We start from the raw sequence: 20,441 nt of genomic DNA, 5'->3' as shown, positions 1-20,441 counted from the left end.
ATAGGGGAATGACTATGGGTAATTGGGAAGACGAAGACAGGTACTGTTGTGTGCACATTGCCAAACTGTGGGAAGGGCCGGCCGTGCTCAGTAATTACTCTAGCCGCTGTCTGGCGTGGACATCAGGTGTTATCTTCTTCAAGCGACATGACGTGCATGCAAACGGCGGCATCCCCCCTTGCTCCCCCGGCCATGCAAGCGACTACCTCTCATGCCGAGACACTCGTCAAGGTGATAGAGTGACCTCGCCCACATTATGCTGCAGGTCACCGCAAGCTTCAGATGTAGTTTGCATCTCTCTTTGCTATTTCAATATTTAAAAAAAAACTAGGTTTATAAAAAAGGCTGCGGATGACAACGGAGAATGACAGTTGCGTCAGCTCTGAGGATCTGAACTTAGGGTTTCTTTTTATCTTCTTTCTTTGAGCCCACGCACACAAGTATCAGGCAAAGTAACCTTCTACGGTCCCGCTGACTCACCGAAGTCTAGAAAAAAAAACCAAAAAAAAACAAAAAAACCCGAAGAACTTTGAGACCTTGCCATACTTAATCCGTCAGACCGAGGCAAGTAGTATATTAAGGCGTTCGATTCCTATGACTAGAAACGACATTTTTCGACACAAAAAACTTCCAATCATTAAATAGCTGTGGAACTTCGGGTGAGGATACATCAGGGAACCTATGTGTCATAAAATATATCCACAAAAGGCGCCATCTGTATTCTCTTTACCTGGTGGAAAGCCTCAGCAAGAATTGCTAGCAACTTAGCAATTTCCTTTTTCTGGAAGACAGAAATACATGCAGGAGAAACAAGCATTGCTTAATTCTTAATTCATTGCTTCATCCCTCTCTCGCATACAAAATAACATGCAGAAAAACAAATACACCAAAGAACACACTCTTATTGCAGTAAGGAAAGAAACATTTATTTCAATTTCCTAATTAATCAGATAATTACATAATGATGTGCTTTATATTGCTGTTACCCATATACATATGAAAATGTGAGAGCTGGTGTGACTTAACAACACTCTCCTTACTGTGTCAGAACCAGCCAAAACTTTACACCCTCTTTGGTTTAAAAATGATTTAACTCATTGTAAAATAAAACCAAACATGTTCCTCACTATTGAACTGAAACGTCTTTTTTTTTTTGATGGGGGAGACCATTAATATTTTAATTTTTTAGCAAAAAAAATACAGGATCACACATAAGAAATAATACTTCAGTGGGTTGGTCTTCACACAGATTTGTCTTGATTACTACTGTTTAATTAAAATGAAATGTGATGCTGATTGCCAGAACATAACAGGGCATTAGAGCAATCTAAAAATGTTCTCTTGGTAAAAAGAATTTCCCATAACAGCAACAGTTTTATGGGGAAGCTTTTCTAATTTTCACGTGCAGGCCCAATTTACCAGAACCACTACAGAGCAAATTTCCACTTTCCTCTCCCCCCCCAGTGACTCAATTGTACCAAAGTAGACTTTCATGAAAAATTTCTTTCTGCAGAGGACAACTACTGTAATCTTGCACAAAACTTCTTCACCAAGTAATGATAATGGCAATTTCCCAAAAGATCAAATATTATCCACGAATCCTTCACTAAAAAGAGTCAGAACTGTGAGCCTAGTCTTTTAACTACAAATTCAAGGAAATAAGAGATTAAATAACATTCAAATGTCACTAACTTGGATGTGTGCACATGTTCTTGTGTCAGAAAATGTTCCTTCATTTTAAAGAGCTGTGCACAGCAAGTAACAAAAAAAAAAAATGTCTGTTGTGTAGGAACAAAAAGTATGCTGCTTGATCTGATTAACAGGCACTGAGAGTCTTGCCATACAACAAAGTGTACTGTGAATGGTTCAATCACACAGATGTGCATACTCACATAAACTGTCTGCCAAGTCTGTTTGCAGACATCATTCAAATTTAAAATAGCAAAGGTGATGGACATGTCAGATAAAATTTCACCTGAAATCAATGCATGAGTTGCTGGAATATGGTACACTTCATACTGTATTTGTATCAAACCTACTTTCAACCAACAAAGTACTGTCAACTTCATGGATCAAAACACCAGACACAAAAACATCACTACCTGTGCAGAAAAGGATTTCTAGGGCAAACACAGTAAGATGTTTAAAAGAGTGGCCAGATGAAAAACCCATAGGCACAATTCAAAAATCTTTATTAGCCATTCACTAGTTCATGTGTTACCCGCTAGAACACTTAGCAGAAATGACATCCTTTGTTGACTACACATATGGCTAAATTGCTCAATACAAATAAAAGCGTGCAATACTGCAAAAAGCATCTATTAAAATAAGTAATGCTTATAACATAATAACAGAGTAAACCTAGATAATTACTGGGGGAGAGGGATAAAACCTTGTCTTAGGTTTGAATCAGTGCTTTGGATTAGAATCTAAAAACTATGGCAGCCGGTCCACTCCTGTCTTCAGTTTTCTATCAGGAAAATTTTTATTTGTAGCAAGGTCTTTTAAGATTAAAAAGCTTCAAAGATTACAATAGATAGCTTTCCTTATTGGTCCTATTAGTCTTGATATATGTTCATTCATTTGTCACTTCTTCTAAGGAATGCCAAGGCATATCTAATACACCACTATTGGCAGCAATACTTTAAAACCTAATCAGGTACATCAATGGATGCTTTACACCCTAAGTAATCTTACTTTGGCATCAATCACCATAGACTTCAATCCACCCCGACACAATTGAAAATTATCAATATTTTGAAATGATCATCTTCTCCTCTACAAACATGCAGACAAGAAGAAATTGGGAAGTAATAAAGCTTGGAAAAAGTGAATCAACGAATGAATTAGGTAGGACTAGTGCTGATTTTTTTTTTTTTAAAAAAAGGAAATAAATTAGACAAAAATTTATTTTTAAATAAACTGAACAAATTTCACTGAGAGAGTTGAAAACATGTATCATACACACAAATCTATCACAACGTAAAACATTTAAATACATGCATGCTGTCGCCTCACGTGTCAGACAGCACAGAGAGGACTGATAATTAGAGGCAGATATTGATGCTACACACAGTAATTATTTTGTGTCAGGGTTTGACACAATGTATCAGCCACCATTGCATTTCCCTTAAAAAAAAAAAACCAACGAAAACAAAAACAAGGTTCGTCTACAGATCATGCAATTAGGAAAAAGGGGAGGGGTAGGAGGCTAGTCAGTACTGAAGTCTAGTGAAACAAGTATCCCTAAACTTGGCTTTCTGACGATACACTGTAATAATACATGTTAATTAATATTACAGCGAAAACAAAGAAAGCCAAATAGAGTCACAATCAGTGACCATTTTCTGTGGACCCAGCATGCAACAGTTTCTAGACCAACATGTCTTGACTGTATAAAATATGACTTTAGTCATTGACACAAAATAGATGCGCCTTGATTTTGTGATATCAGTAGACAATGATCCATCTTTATTCACATCTTTTATGCTTCTTTCTCTCCAAGGTTGTTTACATGAGAACTTGCATTATAACTATTTTGATAACAGAATATTACACTCTGAAAATGTTTGGGTTTTTGTTTTCATCATTACACCATCTCCCGAAATTTTATCCCTCCTAGAAAAAACAAAAACAAAACAAAAACAAAAGCTTTTTAATATAAAACAAATTTGGGCTTGCAAGCTATACAGAACTATTCCTCAAAAGTCCCTTATCAAGTGATATTTGGTTAAATTATCAAAGTGTTCACTCAGAAACTATTACAAACATGTACAATGTTAACTTTCAGCAGGAATTTTTTCCACTTGTTCCAGGCATGCAACAGTTGCACTTGTGTTTTAAAGTCACATGCAGGCACTGGTCGAGTGGCTGGCAATGCAGCACATATACGCAATGAATCAAACTGTCACATTTTCTAGACAATTTGCAGAAAGGATGCAGTACATCAACCATACTTCAGCATTCGTCATCCTGATCAGCTCACAGCATGTGCTGCACATTATGGCTATCAAATATAAAATGAAGCCAACAGCTACAATATTAATATTTATCCAGAAATGCTCAAGGATTAAAAGTTGTCAACAAAACAAGATCAATACAGATAGTCTACACCATTCTTAACTAACTGCACTGTTTGTGATAACATTGGAAAGTAGGATTGGGATGGAAAGTGTAAAAAAAATGAAAAAGAAAAGAAAAAAAAAAGCAAACTTTCTTTAAGGAATTTTAGGGATACAAAGAAATTTCATGTCTTTTTCCATTAGCACACACCTGATACCTGAGAGTCTAAAGACCATCACAGGTGCCGTTGCAGCATGACTTTGCATAAGACTAATTAGACAGACACTGCAGAGAAAAGAAAATCTGTACATCTGATTAAGACCAAGAACTGCATGCTGCAGAGCAGGGTGGGGGTGAGGGGAAAGTCTTTTATCGGTAGGGTTGCTGCTGGGGGTAAGCTGGGTAGGGGTAGCCTTGCTGTGGATAAGGTGGAACACCGGGCTGCTGACTTGGATAGCCACCAGGCTGGCCCATTGGGTATGGTGGAGTGGCCTGTTGTGGGTACCCAGGAGCACCTTGATTGGGGTATCCCTGATGGGGATACTGCATGTATGGGTTGTAGGGGTTGAACCCAGAAGGCATGGCTGGCATGGGGTAGCCTCCAGCAGGATAGCCAGGATATGGGGCATTCCAGCTGCCACCATAAGCACCTTCAAAACACCAGTTAAAAAATTGTAGAACAAAATGAAAACAGAAAATAAACAAACTAAAAAAATCCAATTCTTCCAATTGTTTCAGTTCATAGTATTGACATATTTATCATTATATAGCAAAAAAGCTTTATATTTAGAGATACTGAGAATTAACACGTCAGATATGGGATCCACACAGGTGCCGATGAACCCTTCTCTCACAGTAAAATGTCCAGTAATGTTTTCAAGAGTAGATATCAATCAGGAAAGATTACCTGGTGCGCTAGGCGCTGCACCCTGTCCAGGCTGGGGAGGATATGGGGGAGCAGCAGAGGGCATCTGTCCAGTAGAAGTGGTCGGCACAGACGGCTGGGGTGGTGGAGGTGGTGCTGATGCAGGGGGTGCTGGAACAGCAAAACATAACTCAAATGTACGTGGGCAGCATTCACACTACAACTTCCAATTTTGCAGCACCACTGTGCGGGCACCTTCTGCATAGTGCTCTTTACACCTTACACCTTTATAGCACTCCATTTGCAGGCAGCAAATCTGCTACACCTTAAGATGATTCAGTTATATACAGTGAGTAATATACATGGCGGTAATCTATTGATCTGTTTTAATATCACTTAGACATAACGATGTCTGACAGTAAACATATTATAGCGACAAAATAACAGCCAACACAGGCCCTGTTAGTAAAAGAAATGTTTTAATATGTGCCTTTCAAGCTAAATGGTACTGTTACAAGTGGATGGACTGCACTGTTAATGGGCAGATGCACTGTACTACTACTTTGCTTACAGATGAAGACTTTTCTTAATCAAACATGCCTCAAGAGAACAAACATATTGATATGAGAACAGCAATGAACAAATTAAAAAATGTAAACAATGTGTGGTAAGATAGACTGGTTACTCAGTTCACATGCAAGCAAGAAGAAATAGAACCCGCCACCCACAAAAAAATAAAAATAAAAAATCCAAAACAACACAAAGCTGGCAGTTGGAGGAGCAATTATGATAAGCAGGCAGAGCTAACAAAACAGTAAACAAGAAGGACATGAATAAGCAACATTTAACAAAGCCAAAGCATGTTAACTGCATAGATGTTTGAATGCAACTTATCCAGCTATTAAAGCGGCATCTGTTTCAAGTCATAGACACTGGTAGCGACAGCAAATCTTGATGTAAGGAAGGAAGTATGTCTGAGGCACATGCGCCTGTGAGGCACTCACATGTTCTGAACTAATGCTGTGTGCTACTTGTCCACCAGACACAATGCTCCCAAAGACTGACTATTGTAATTTTCTTCTGGCTGGCATTCCCAAGTATCTTCCTGACAGACTTCAAAGTACTCAAAGCAATGGTGCTTGGGTCACCCGTAGATTGTCTATACCTGAACATATAATATCCATCATTTGTTCTTTTCATAGGCTGACTATAGAGCTGATAAACTTTCTAACATGACATTGTTATTTCTGGCACTGACCTGACCTTGATACCTTTCTGAACCCACTCACATATATATATATATGACTGTTCACCTTCTGACACCAGGTTATTTCAAGTCCCATTAACTAAACAAAGACACAGAGACTGAGGTCTTTATCCTACCATCAACTTGGAACAAATTACTTGTCAGTCAAATGACCTGTGACTTTGTGTAACTTGAATGATCTGTAACCTTTCGTCACTCAAATGACCTACACCCTTACATCACTCCGACTCTTTGACCTCAAATCTTTGATTTTTGCTCAAACTTTTGACCTTTGATCTATTTTTTTTCAAAATCAAAGACTTTATGCTCCCATGTTCAGACTGCATGCTCAAGTAATGTTTGTTGAGTGTATATACATGTTTGTGTGTATAGGTTTAGGTACAGGTTTACACAGACTGAGGTCAGTTTATTGTTTCTCCTATCTGTGAAGGGTTGTGAGCATATTTTTTGGGAAAGTACTATAGAAATTTGTATTTATAGCAGGGATGGGGAACATCTGGTCTGCAAGCTGTATAAGGCCTGCAAAACCATTTTGCCTGGCCCTGCCTAGGTGACTGCAAGAAGAACTCAAAATTTAATCAATCTGAGCTTCTTTCACAGAAATGTAAATTTCTATTAAGTTATTTATCATAACATAAATGTTGAGGTACAAGCAAGGAACGTCCATTAAGTGACAGAAAGGGCACATATGATGGGACAGACACATGTTTTATTGTCGGCAGTCCATCAGCCTGTATTGCATTGACTTAGAAGACAGACAGCACCAGGCAGGCTGGGCGTGTACACCTTTGAAAAGTGTTAATATGCTGCAGTAAAACTACAACTTCACCAAATGATGCCTTATAAATCTGGCAGCAAAACAAAAACATGTCTAAAGAGCAGAATATGAACCCTTTACTGTACCATACTTTAGTCTAAACTGGCTGGAGTTTCTAGTGAAATGCATGGAATTCAGTGTCACCAAAGATGGACCAAAGAATGATAGAAACATATTTTACTTCACATGCTAAACAAAAACAAAATCAACCTTCCTAACAAAGGGGGGGGGGTGTACACACTGCAAGTGACAGGTATAAATTTTCTATAGACTGAAAACAGTGTTAGTCCTTGCAGCACAATGCAAAAGTGTAAGCAGCTTTACAGTTACACTACTCTATAATAATCAAGTTTTTCCTATTGTTTTTGTCAGAAATAACTTTTAAAGTGCCAGTATACTTCAATACTTTTTAGAATATGTAGAAAATGCATCACCTTTTGTTGTTTTATCACAACTATTTTGCTTGTTTCTAACTTTTTCTTTTGGGTTGCCTTTTGCCTACTTATGAGAATGCCAGCAAGTTGCAATGTTCTCCATGACTTGAACAGATGTACATATAAAATATGGTCTTCCATATTTTGAGTGTTAAGTGCATACAATTCTACAAGCCCAACAAGCAAAATGTGTTGGTTAGGAGTTCAGCAGTTCAGCTTATGGAATACACAGTTAAATTACCCCTGCCCGATGGACTCAAACCAGCAGGTGTTGTGGGAGCTGTGACAGATGGCACAGCTGGTCGGGGAGGTCGGGGAGGGGGTGTCCTTTTGTTTTCATCACCTGCTCCAACATCTGCACAGGGCAAAACCAAACCCAAACAAATCTACCAACGACCCAGAAGTGAAATGCTGACAAAAGGTCAGTTTCTTTGCAGAGCACAAACTGAAAAATGCCTGCTGATTCCAGAGTAAGTTTATTTATTTATTTTTTTTGGATAGACTGCTATATCTGCTTTTGTCATCTAACGTAGTTCTAAATACCAACAGGGCAGTAAGTGCAGATACACAATGCCCATGATATGCTGCTGAACACTGGCAGTAGAATTATATTAAAAAAACCAAATGATTAATGCACATCCTCAAGGAATGCCAAAGCTATGCTACTGCAAAGTATGTGCCAGAAAACACACTGGTGCAAAACATCTGACAAGTATGTTACACTCAACATCTCCACTTGTGAACTCAAGAACACTGAAAAATGTTATTTTTAACCACAACATTATCAATTTACATCATTCATGTCTGGCCTAAATAATTATGTTCAGCTTCTTAATATTTACCTTACTCTATGACCTACAAACAGGCCAAAGCCCTCCTTAAAACCGCCTCTCTCAAGATAGAACATTGGTATCATTTAAAAAAACAGAAAAATAAAAAAAAAACAAAGACAATTTAAAGAACTCAAAAGTTAATCTCTACCAGTATCAAACTCCAACAGCTTGTTTGAGAGCTCCTGCTTAATTACTGTTGATAGCAAAAGAATTGCAAACCATGAAATCTACTGCAAAACTATATCAAATCATACACTAAGAAATATTTATAAAAATTGATAACTAAATAATAAAAAAGTAAATATAAAATGGGACTGTACACACAGCAAAACAAACAACAAAAACAAAAAACAATACACAGAAAAAACCACCTTCACTCACTAGCAGCATTAAGGCCTTTACAGACGCTTAAAACAATGGTTTCAAGCAAAGGGAAAAGTTTAAAAAAAATATGCAGAGAAAGAATAAAAAAAAGATGGAAGGAGTGTGGAAAAATTTGAAAAAGATACTACAGGATATTGACAGAAATTCAGCTGTGAATGAAATTCTGCAAAGGAACCAAAGAGTTGGCGACCACTGTTCCCATGCAGAAACTTCCAACCGCCACAAAGAACCATGACATGAGCATTTTAAGTGATAGTATGTCACAGTTAACTTTTTCTGAACCCTAGACAAAGGAACATTCTACACAATGACAAATAAATTTTGCCTATGCTTTTGGAGTTGTGTGGCAGTTATGGTAATGCATGCTGTGAATGAACCAATCTATTTGCAACAGATACAAGATATCTTAAGCATGTCAACCTCTTCTACATTAGTGACAAAAACAGAGATGATAGCACTGTGGTGCTGGGGGATATCCAAATGACTTACCTGTTCCAGCTCCAGGGCCACCTTGGTAGCGCGGCTGGGTGGGTGGTGGTTGTGATGGGGTGTTGACTATCTGTTTCTGCAAGTCTGCCATCAACTCATCTTTTTCAGTTTTGCGAGCAAAACAGAAGTCATTGATTTTGGTTTGCAATCGGACAAGAAGAGGTGTGAGATCATTGTAGAACTGAGAAAAAGTAAAATCAAACTAAGTGCAAGACTGTAGAAATGCAAAAAAAAAGGCCAGTTAAAAAAAAAAACAAACAAACTGAAAACCCATACATTCATGACTGATATTCACATGCTGACTACTAATCTTTAAAGTCATGACATAAAGAGAAAGAGTATAACAGAAACAAAACTTCTTTTTAATGCTGCTTTTACTTATAACTAAGCTGAATTTGCTTAAATGAATGGTGATTGTTAATCACAGTCTACTGCAGACAAGGTCTTTAGACTTCATGTGCTGACCAGCCGGAGACAGCAAAAGATTCTCATGTTCTCACACCATATGAGATTACTGTTCCACTCCTTCACTCACCTTCGTTCCCTCTTCCAGATTATTTTTCAGCTCCATGTAGTTGTCAAAACCTGCTGCTAGATCTTTCAGCAGCGCCTCTCTCTGTGCTGCACTCTGATTGGATGATTTGGCCTGGCAGAACTCTGTGTTGGCATTCTATTGCAAGCGATTTAAAAAGCATGGTTAACATTTGTTTGGCTGCATTTATCTATCTTGATCAAGGAACATAAAAAAGAAAACAAGCCTCGGGTAAATTATGATGGTATTAAAAGATGATAAAGTGACAATCATAATAAGGGACATTCCATATTTCATCGTAAGGTTAACATGCACGTATCTCTCTAGCAAAATGATTACCTGTATACGAGCCAGGATTGTTTCCTGCTTATGAATGCTGTCAGACACCTGTTGACGCAAAGGGGCATAAACTCGGTCCAGCTCACTCACTGACAGAGCTTCTTCATCAATGGCACCATCAGCCGCCAAAGCAGCAAAAAATTTACTTGCTGCAATTTAAAAGAACAACTGCATTTATGATGGTTCGATTTTCAAGCTGTCAGGAAATTACGATTGCATTTTCAATAGACTCTGGTACATGTAATACTTTTTTTTTACTACTCAAATGTTCTGAAAATTCTATTTAGTAGATTACTGAAGGATGTGCATGTTATGGTTGGATAGACAGACTGGAGAAACAGGGAGCAACAGGACTGCACATGCTGATCCCAATTGCAGGAGAACTTTTCTAATGTCCAAATAATGCCATTAAATACTGCTTAATGACTAGTGGGATTCAATTTTAGTTTTATCCAAAGCCCAGTTCAAAACACTATTTCACCAAATGTAAGCCAATATCTTTTTTTAATTCATGATATACACCTACAATTAGGCATATGTATATATTTATACACACACCTAATATAACCTAATTACAATGTGTCCTAGCTCTCTCACTGGCTTAGGCTTTTCCCAACAAAACACAATGCATTTACTATCCTCACATCTGAGATGCTGACCTCTTTCTGAGCATGGTGATATTTGTAAGCTTGCATGGTGCTGTAAACTCGATGGTGCATGTGAAACATGTTTGTGAGACTGTTATTTAGAACAAATGCAAGTATGAAAAAATAAGTTTTGGTGGCAATGAGTAAGGTATCCTAGTCTATGAGAATGTTATGATGTGCTTGAAAATATTTTGTTCAGGTCTCCACCAGTTCTTATTGCCTAAGACATCTAATCTACATATATTCAACTCCCATCAAAGAGAACCTCAGCAACCAACCTCTAGTGTTCTGTCCATTTTCTTTGGGTGTAAGACATGATTACTGTTTTTCTCATTTTTGCTATATTTCTTGGCAGCATCATTCCCAGATGTAAATTAACAGAGGGTGGAAATTAATACACTGTTAAACACGTTATGCTGGTATATAAATGTTCACCATAGCATGAAAAAAACTTTTGCACCCCACTAGTACTTTTAAAACTAATTCATGTAAATTTTAACTGTTTGGTTACATTGAGCTATGTTGTGCGTTAAGGACCTGAGGTATCTCACACTCTTACTCATATCAAACTTGGCTTCTTTGATCTCATTTTCAATGACCTCTCGTTCAGCTTTGATTGTCTCCACTTCTTCACACAGTTTACGAAGTTCCTTTACCACAGCGCTGCCTTGCAGGGCCCCAACATTGCCAGCAGCTGGCAGTGACTTCTCCAGCTCTCCCTAACAAGACAACACAAGGGCAGGTTAAAAGCAATAAAATAAAAATCTGCCCTGTGCTGACATTAGCATAGATTCCCTGCAACTGTTCAATCAAGACAGAGAATATTTAGTCTCTTCAAACAGTTTAAAAAAAAAATAATCAAAAATTGTTGAAGCACGTTTAACAGATTTTTCCTCCTTTGCTTTCACCGGTATTCTTTCCACCACCTGATCTTTCACTTAGAAAACTTTTTAATCATTGTCACCAAATAAGAAACTGGCTAATTTTTATAAATTGCTCTTTAGATTACATTATTTACCAAACACAACCACATATTCATATATATATAACACCATACATATATAACCAAAACATAACCATATATTTTTAACAATATTTATCTTTCTCATTTCTCCCTCTTTCCCCACCCCCCTACCTCCACAAACACACAAAGCAGATAAAAGATGAAAGCTTGTCATTACAAAAGTTTAGGCTCATGAAAGTTAATTACATTTATATCAACTTATCTTACATAAACAGTTATAAAATAAAACCAACCTTTAGTTTGTTCTTATCATTTGTTTTATCAATTATGAAATCTTTAAAGGGCTGTGGGGTGGTCGGTAGGGGGAGGGGTGGGGAGGATAGGATTTAAAAGAAGTACTGAGACAACTTACTGGAGGCTTGGACAGAAGTGTTATAGCCTGCTTGTGGCTGTTGTACTTCTCACGTACAATTCTATCTGCTTGAATGGCGGTGTCAAGGATGGTGCGATATTTGCTGGCCTCATCTCTCATAGGTTTGGTCAACACAGCTGATGGAGTTCGAGTCCACCTCTCTTTGAACTGTTCGCGCAGCTGTGTGTCAGACTTCTCTTCATCATCCAATGTTCTGATACTCTGCAATAATCTTGGGCTGTTTAAAATACAGTTCACAGTTGCCTTGTGTGGTTCAAGCATGAAAAAGGTTGAGTTGTACTTTCTGTGGGACTTTTGTGACAGGCTATATAGCTGTGGGTTAACAGGATGCCAACAGAATGAATGAACAAAGTCTTTATTGAGCAAACTCTTTAGCTTGTTTCATGGGGAAATCAAAGTAAATAAAACAACATCAGCAATATTGACAATAGCATTATCTATGCATATTAACATTTCTTTATGTTTCCGACATATAACATGCCAAAAGAAAACTAATGTGTGACTGAGTGGAAAGCCTCTGAAAGTTGGCTTGAGAAGAATAGGCTAATGACATACATGAGGCATGCGTAGGACACCGACCAAACTATCTGTTCATAAACAACAGTCTTTCAACAGCTTATTGCTGTCTGTAAGTGTAATGGTCTAGCATGTTCTTAGAACAGCAAAGACATATGACTTCTTCTTGCTGTTAGTGAAATGAACAATAAGCACCATTTGGTCTGCACATAATTTTGATAATGCAGTTAATGAAGATTATGTCAGCAGAAGCAAACTTTGTTCTCTAGTTTTAATGATGTCCCATTTTGCTCAGTATAAAAAATTTTCCTAGCTCTTCTGTCAGGACTGAGTTTATAAAATCCTACAGATTAGAGCACTATTCATCACAATTCCAAATGTGTCTTACCCTCTTCACGAAAGTTGAAAAAAGTGTTTTCAAGCAGTGTTGTCACCACAAGTAAATCAGACAAAACTACAGTAGGTTAACTCTTTTTGTTTTCCCTAAAATATTTTCTACCACCTTTACTTTGCATATTCAATCAGCAGGCTAATGTAAACAACTCATACCTCATCAAGAATCTCCCTGTTGCGGGTGAGAAGATCAGGCAATGCTGTGATAAGAGACTCAATAAGTGCAACCCCTCCCAAATCCTGCATTTGTTTGGCTTTATCTAGGACAGACTGAGGAACTTTTGCCCCTGATAAGTCCTCAAGAGCTGCTGGCAGATTCAAGGATGCCAGAACACTAGGAGAAATAAAAGCAAAACAAATCACTTTAAGAAAATTTGTGTTAATTCAAACATGACACAATGCAGCACACAAATATGAGATTTGTAGGGAGATGTTTGACAAACAGTGTGAAAATCCAGTTTCTGCTGATTCTTCAAAGATTTAAATTTTCAAAAGGTTAGGATTCACCTTCCAGAACTCATAAATTGCAAGGTTCAAATTACATTTGTCACAGTTTCTTACTATATTGACATACAGTATGCACATATTGCCTCACAAAGCAGGCCTTTTTTAAAAAATTACCTGTTGATAAGTGCTGTGGCTTCTCGAAGCCTGCCAATCTCCATGTTAGCAAGTTGAGACTTACGGTTCTCAAATGCCGTAAGTGCTTCAAACACAGGCAGAGGTACAATCTTCTCAAACAGATCTGTAAAAGTATAGTTCCATAAATTTATCTGTCCTCACTGTGCAAGCATACTCATGGAGTGTTTTGAGTAAGGGTGATAGAGTTTATTCATGAAAGAATTTTAAAGATAATTACAAAGTTTTTCAATGATTTAAACCCTTTCCAGGCGTTAGGGATGTGACTGATACTGGTATGTTTTTGTCAAAAATAATGTACATTGTTTTTCTCACCTGTGAATTTAGGTGACAGTGGTGATGCTAGGGGTGTAGGCTTGGCAACCACAGCCTTACCAATTGGTTCCAGTGACTTCAAATCAGGAATCTTGTCATGGTAAATAAAGTCGTTGTCTTTCTTTGCTGCCTCCAGAGCACGCTGTATCTTGCCCAGTTCATTACGAAAGGCAAAGGTTGCTCCACCTCGCTGCTGAGAAGCATTCATCAGCTCCACAGCATGCTGAAAAAGCAATGTTTCAAAGTGATCCTTCTAATCTTTCTGCATTGTACTTGCTTTCAAAAGTAGAAAGAGAACAAATTTAATTTTAGAAAACAACCCTTTCAATCATAAATATATAATATATAAACAATGAAACAATGTCTTTCATCTGGAAGGATCTGTATGCTATATGCTTCACAATAATAGATGATTTCACACAGTGCATCTTAAAATAAATCTTGAAACTGATTTGCTACCTGTAACCGGGCTATTTCCTGGCCATAGCTCTTTGACTGTTGAGCTACCACACTCTGGTAGAACTCTGCCATGGCATGGAATGCTGCCTGTTTCATAACAACAGTGGCCAACCAGTCCTGAGAAATGAGTGATCAAAAGGCTATATTTCTTTCTTAGTTCGTTCACAGCGGTGTATAAATATGCGCAGTGCCTTCAGCAAACTAAACATAGCAGGCTGCGCATCTGCGTGCATCACAATTAATAATTTTTGCTCCAAAACATTTATGTGTCATGCTATATGATTACTGACATTTATGTGAATGTATATATCATGCTGTGTAAGGTTACTGATAAATAGTTTAAACCTTATTTTTCTACATGCATTTTAAATGTTTGTCTTTATTTGCATCAACAATTTTTTAAGCCCCAGAGATTCACAAGCTGAGCATAAAGAAAAGAATGAGCAACCAAAGACAGCTTACCCTAGGCCAAAGATCACGGATAGATGTAAGTTGCATAAGTTTCATGGCATCAGCATACAGCTCAGAGCACTGGTATGCTAGTTTTGCAATCATTGACTCCTTCATACGATCTAGCAAAAACAGGAAACATAATCAGGTGTTACTTTACAACAAAAAAAACAACTAACACTTGTAATACTTCTTTTCAGCAAAGTGGTTAGGGGGAAAAAGCCAAATAGGCAAGTTTTCTATCAAACTGAAGAAGAAGCTATGGCTAATTATTTTCCATTTAAAATGTATCTGGCCCTATGTACATGCTTTTGTTTGCTTGCAAAGTGTCTTCCTGCTTTTGAAATAATTAAAGATAACAGAACTCAGGTGGCCATTAATCTGAATATTAAAAAAATCATTCACAAGATACAATATTACACAAAACAAAGTGATAGAAAAGAAAAATTACATTTAATGGAGGCTGAAGATTAAAGTGGCGTATGGTTCTTAGTACTGCTGGAATGACCTGATTACTTACCCAGGGTGGCTTTCCTATAAATGGACTCTTGAGCCTGGGCTAGCATTACTGCTGAAAGAGAACTCAAGGTATCTGGGTTCAAGTCTGGAGTAGGCTCCTGTTGTAAATGTGACAGTACGATGTCTTTTAGATGGCCCAGAATGCCAGAAGATTGCTAAGAAGAAAAAATATAAACAGCTTGTTTAACAATGTCTTCTGACTACTTAAAAGAAGCACATGCATTACAATATGACAATATAGTTTATGTCCTTCACTCAACGATATAAGCTTTTGTACAAGTTAAAATGAAATTTTAAAACTGTTCTATTTCCCAGCCCCTCTCCCTAAACAACCTTTTGCTTTCTAATTTTTTTATATCTTGATGCTATCTCAAAATCTATTGACTGCCAATGTGTTGATGTTATTAACTGGACATCCAACTAATTTTAAAGGTAAAAACCACAAGTTCACACAAACACACACATATATATAATTGAAACAAAGAATGTTAGAGCTGAATAATATTGTACATACAAGCAAATCTAGAAGTAAATTGGATCACTAAGGATAAATAATTTAAATAATACTAAAGCAGACATTTTGGCTGAAAGTGATAGGTAAATAGTGATGAATGAACTAAAGGTGCAGTGAATAATGATGTTATATAACTCTGGAATGGCTTTAGAAAACCCATCTTTTTTGTGCAAAACAAGAGTCAGGTTACCTTACACAGCTAAATTTTTAAATGTTTCAAGCCAGAAAAATGTTTATGTGAGCTAAATTCTGCCATAGCATACTTGAAAGTATTTGACAGCCAGTTTCAGCCCTTCATCATTCTCGAAGTTCTGCACACTAGCAATTTGGCTCTGAAGAGCAGCAATGTTGAATAGCATGCACACTTTTTCATAGGCACCTGAGGCAATTGCTGAAATGGGAAAAATCTCTATATGAATAAAGAAGGGAAAAATATTATATTTTATGTCACAAGAATTCTAAATTTAGACCTTGTTACTCCTCCAACCTTATAAGGACTTAGTTACCATAAAGTACTTTTGTTTAATGCTTTTGTTTACAAGCAAATTATTTAATTATAGATCACTACTTGTGTAGTATGTAGATGTTCTATGTAGACATTTTTACAACTTCAGAATGACTCTGTGACAAATTTTTTTGATGAAAAGCTGGGAAAGATGCTAGAAGTGAGAGAAAGAAAATTTAAAAAAAAAAACCCAAATAAAAAGCATCCAGTGTTTAGTTTTTTTAATCCATTCATTAACAGCTGTGTCTAAAACACAACTTCATATTGGTTTATGCTGGCCACCATGTTTTGCACTCTAAAATTAATTGATCATAATTGATGATGTAAACGACATCTTTTGATAAGAAAGGAATTTTCGGCCACGCCAGTCTGTTTCACTTCCTTCAGTTCTTCCTCTCTGTTCTCCGGTTTGAAATTGATGGTACAACTCCAGATACCAGTCTATGCATGATCACACTTAAGAAAATAAAACTGAAACATGGTAGTCTCCTTGTTCCACCTCAGAGCTGAGTTTTAGAAATAATTGTAAGCAAACAATAGTTTTGCAATCTGAAATTTTGAGCAGAAGTTATTCAGACCACTATTTCTTTTAATGATTAAGATGATAATGATTTCAGTCATGGTTTGATATAAAAATCAAGCACACAAGTTTTAAATGCATTGATAAAATTATATCAGGCTGATTTTGCAAAACATTTTACTTTTGCTTTATATTTTGACACCTGTCCAGAACCATCAACAACATTCTTCCAACAGTGCTTTACACTAATGGTAAAATAATGGTAAGGAAAAGAAAACTAAGAGAGATGCACCAGCTAGCACCCTGCCAAGTCAGTGTTTCTTATAATGCTTAAACAGCACCATGTGGCTATTTCTATAAATAGTTCTACATTGTTCTCCCCAAAGGAAGGAAAGCTTTGTATTTAACAAAATTTAAGCCGAACTAGTCTCCCTTTTATATATTAGTTCCACAGTGTAGACATTTTCTTTACATCTAACCCTGAAGACAAAAACATCTTGTAGATTTCTCATACTATAATTAATGTAAAATAATGACATACTTTTAAAACTTCTGATTAAATAACATGTTGGAGATGATTATTTCATAACAGTGGCTGAGACAGTTTTTACTGTCAATGAGTTTTTGATAATAAGGAATTTGGTATATCCTTATATTATAGCTAGATTTATTTGGTGCCAATGACTATGTATGACTACCACACTTTTAAATCATATTGACTCTCGTACTTAATATATATATTCATCTTCCTGTTCCTTATCACTCCCAAGGAGCTTAGGGCAGCTTATATATATATATCATAAAAAGTGGATATTACATTTTCCTAGCTTGTTATGAATTTATAAAAATTATAAAAGTTGAATATTTGTACTTTTCAAGTAATTGAAAAAACTTGTTAACTGTACAAACTGTGGATTTTTGTCTTTCAAGTCTTACTGTGCAAGTACAGATTAAAGATATGTGACTAACTATTATAGGATATAATACATAATCTAATGCAAGTGTTAGATAAGCTCATTATTCAAAAAGCATAAAAAACTTAAATGCAATGCATGTCACACAGATTAATGAAACAGAACAAACTGTATTAAATGTGTAAATCTCTACCACAATAGTAAATCTACTCAAATTAAAAATAACTGAGTCTTCCTTACCCAATGTTCTTTTTCCACCCAGGAATGAGCCTTCATCAAATGCATCACGCCATTTAAACTGAACTCGAATCTGAAATGAAAATTACATTGCATTTGTCTTAACAAAATGGGAAAGAAATTATGACAAATAATTAGTTTTGATAAGATTAGATTCTTAATTTTTTTCTTAAGAATTTGCTACCTAAATAAGAAAATAGTAGCTGCTTTGCATTAGGGTTAGTAGCAGAATGAAAAACATATTACCTGATTTTCTGCAATGGGGAGCTTGTTTTCAATGGCCACAAGCTGATCATGATATCTACACACAGAAGAAAAAGACGACAGGCTTGGTAAGAAATAGTTTGCAAGACTCTGTTTATGAACGATCCAAACTTTCATTATCCTAACAAATAAATACTTAAAAGGGGATTAGCCATAAAGGTAATGGCTGTGGTAATCCAAGTTGATATGTTCCACTTGACATTATTCCAATCACACTTCATTTAAACTTCTGGGCTAAAATCCTATGATATCATTAATTTGACACAATGCAACATGCTGTTTTGAGTTACTAAAGAGTAAATAGCAGTTATTATTGTAAATTAATTTCACTTATACAATTAGTACAGTTCATCTCATATCATTGCCTTAAATTTTTCCTTCAGTCAACTTCATAAAAGGAAATTATTATTATTATCATAAATTAATACTGTTATTTCTCCATCCCTTGCCTAAATAGCTACAAGGTTCTGTTAAGATACATCATAGTATAAATACAAAATAATATTTCATGTTAACATACGGCAGTCCAAGATTTATCCTAATTTGCTTTGTTCCAAGTAAAATAAGGTACAGACCATGTGTTGTCCCCATCCTCAAAAGAGGAAAACTTACCATCATCATCATTTGTCTTCACTATGGTTTGCTTGCATAAGAGTCTCATTATAAAATTAAAAGGGATTGCACAAGATTATAAAAGCCTCAAAGCAAAATGTGTAGAATGCATTTAGGGCAGTGATTTACCTTAAATTAGCATTAAAAAAATCCATTTAAAAGTTTCTCTTTAACACATTTTTAATGCCTAATACATGGTTTCACTAATGCTGACATTGCAACTGTGTTTAGTAGTTATATTTTAATATAATTGTTAATTAAATGTTAGTTAATATAATGTTAGTTAAAATTATCAAGTATAATCAAGTATTTTTAGAATGTTATAGTATGCTGTGACTTCTTAAGGTACTTGACAATGTTGAGTGAGAGTGTGAAAAGCAGTATAACATAGGAAAAGCAGACATGAAATTGTGAGAATAAATATTAAAGATTAAGTAGAAATGTAAATTTGTGGTTGTAATCTATTTGCGAGTTTATGTTTATAGCTGTTTTAAATTAAATTACTGATTATCACTTTTTATTTTACGACATGTTTCAAGTTTTATAATATAGAAATGGCCAGTGAATCTAATAACGTATACAAAGAAGAAATGTGAATTTTATGTCCTTGAACGCCAGTAACTATTTCAAATTAACCTGCTAATGAATTTTAATAATCTGGTGCTAGAACTTCAAGAAAAACTGATGCGTTTCCGGGTCAGCTGAGCTGGTGCCATATTTCCTTCCGAGTTTGACCATTGTCCTTCCCAACAGGAAAACTCGTAATGACAATAATAAAGGCTCCTGGATAAATATTACAACTTTCATTCATTGCTTTCCCGCCATGAAATTATCACAGCTTGCTTTACCAATTGCTTCATTAAGAGACGACATCCTTGTTTCTGTTCGAAATAGTGTTACGCCGTATATCGCCTGTACTCACCGGCATAGTACCTCCAATGCTGATTCATGCTTATCAACAGACTTCGTGATCATCAGATTTCGAAGTTTATTGAACTCCTGTAAAGCATGATTGTAGTACTCTGGATCTGCCTGTGTGAACGTGCTTTGTATGAAATTTCTGAGTGGTTTTATTAAGTCCACTTCGTACGTTTTCTTGAGCGGGATCGCTAGCATCGTCGCCATCTTGTTCGTGCTCTGTTTGATCACGTGGACTTGAGTGTATAAATAGTCGATAATGACGTCAGTGTGTTGATTCAAGCATGTGTCGTGTGTTAATCATACACTAAAACAGGAACTGACGGCATACACTATACATATACACACAAATTTTCTCTTAAAAAACAGGAGCTGATATGTCGTTCTGCTGTATGCAGTGTATTCGTCAGAGCAGTGTCCACCACGGATATGTCTAATGCAAGTTCGTGTGGTGACACCAAAACCGTATTCTGATGTTTTAAAAAAATAAACAATAAATCAACAACAACAACAACACATGTTTATTATTCACTATAGTTCTGTCCAGACTTGACCGTGTCAGTTCAATCTCTACTTCGTGGCTGTCCACACCATATTTAT

General features: G+C 36.3%; 1 protein-coding gene across 2 annotated transcripts; it reads right to left on the bottom strand.

Moving 5' to 3' along the window:
- Positions 1–904: 904 nt before the first annotated feature.
- On the bottom strand, positions 905–20,080 carry LOC112556602 (programmed cell death 6-interacting protein-like). Of its 2 annotated transcripts, XM_025225753.1 has the most exons (18): positions 19,846–20,080; positions 18,294–18,348; positions 18,051–18,120; positions 16,135–16,262; positions 15,359–15,512; positions 14,851–14,960; positions 14,389–14,505; positions 13,930–14,152; positions 13,597–13,720; positions 13,132–13,309; positions 12,046–12,267; positions 11,229–11,388; positions 10,023–10,171; positions 9,687–9,821; positions 9,152–9,332; positions 7,687–7,800; positions 4,970–5,098; positions 905–4,712 (listed from the first exon to the last, which is right to left on the bottom strand). In XM_025225753.1, exons 1-18 carry the CDS (start codon positions 20,046–20,048, stop codon positions 4,432–4,434), a joined length of 2,733 nt encoding a protein of 910 aa, XP_025081538.1. In that variant the 5' UTR covers positions 20,049–20,080; the 3' UTR covers positions 905–4,431. The 2 variants fall into 2 exon arrangements, with proteins under 2 accessions (XP_025081538.1, XP_025081539.1); XM_025225754.1 differs by lacking the exon at positions 7,687–7,800 and having other exon boundaries at positions 19,846–20,048.
- Between the last annotated feature and the right edge of the window lie 361 nt (positions 20,081–20,441).

The sequence above is a fragment of the Pomacea canaliculata genome, linkage group LG2 (genome assembly GCF_003073045.1).
Source record: "Pomacea canaliculata isolate SZHN2017 linkage group LG2, ASM307304v1, whole genome shotgun sequence".
Classification (NCBI taxonomy): domain Eukaryota; kingdom Metazoa; phylum Mollusca; class Gastropoda; order Architaenioglossa; family Ampullariidae; genus Pomacea; species Pomacea canaliculata.
This window is presented reverse-complemented; position numbering and strand designations above follow the sequence as displayed.

Excerpts from the sequence above, each read along its gene's own strand:
- LOC112556602 (XM_025225753.1), bottom strand. The coding sequence starts at position 20,048 with ATGGCGACGATGCTAGCGATCCCGCTCAAGAAAACGTACGAAGTGGAC. Across the intron at positions 13,310-13,596 it reads GCCACAGCACTTATCAACAG|TGTTCTGGCATCCTTGAATC; the intron begins GTAATTTTTTAA and ends TATTTCTCCTAG. Across the intron at positions 9,822-10,022 it reads CAATCCTGGCTCGTATACAG|AATGCCAACACAGAGTTCTG; the intron begins GTAATCATTTTG and ends CGCTTGCAATAG.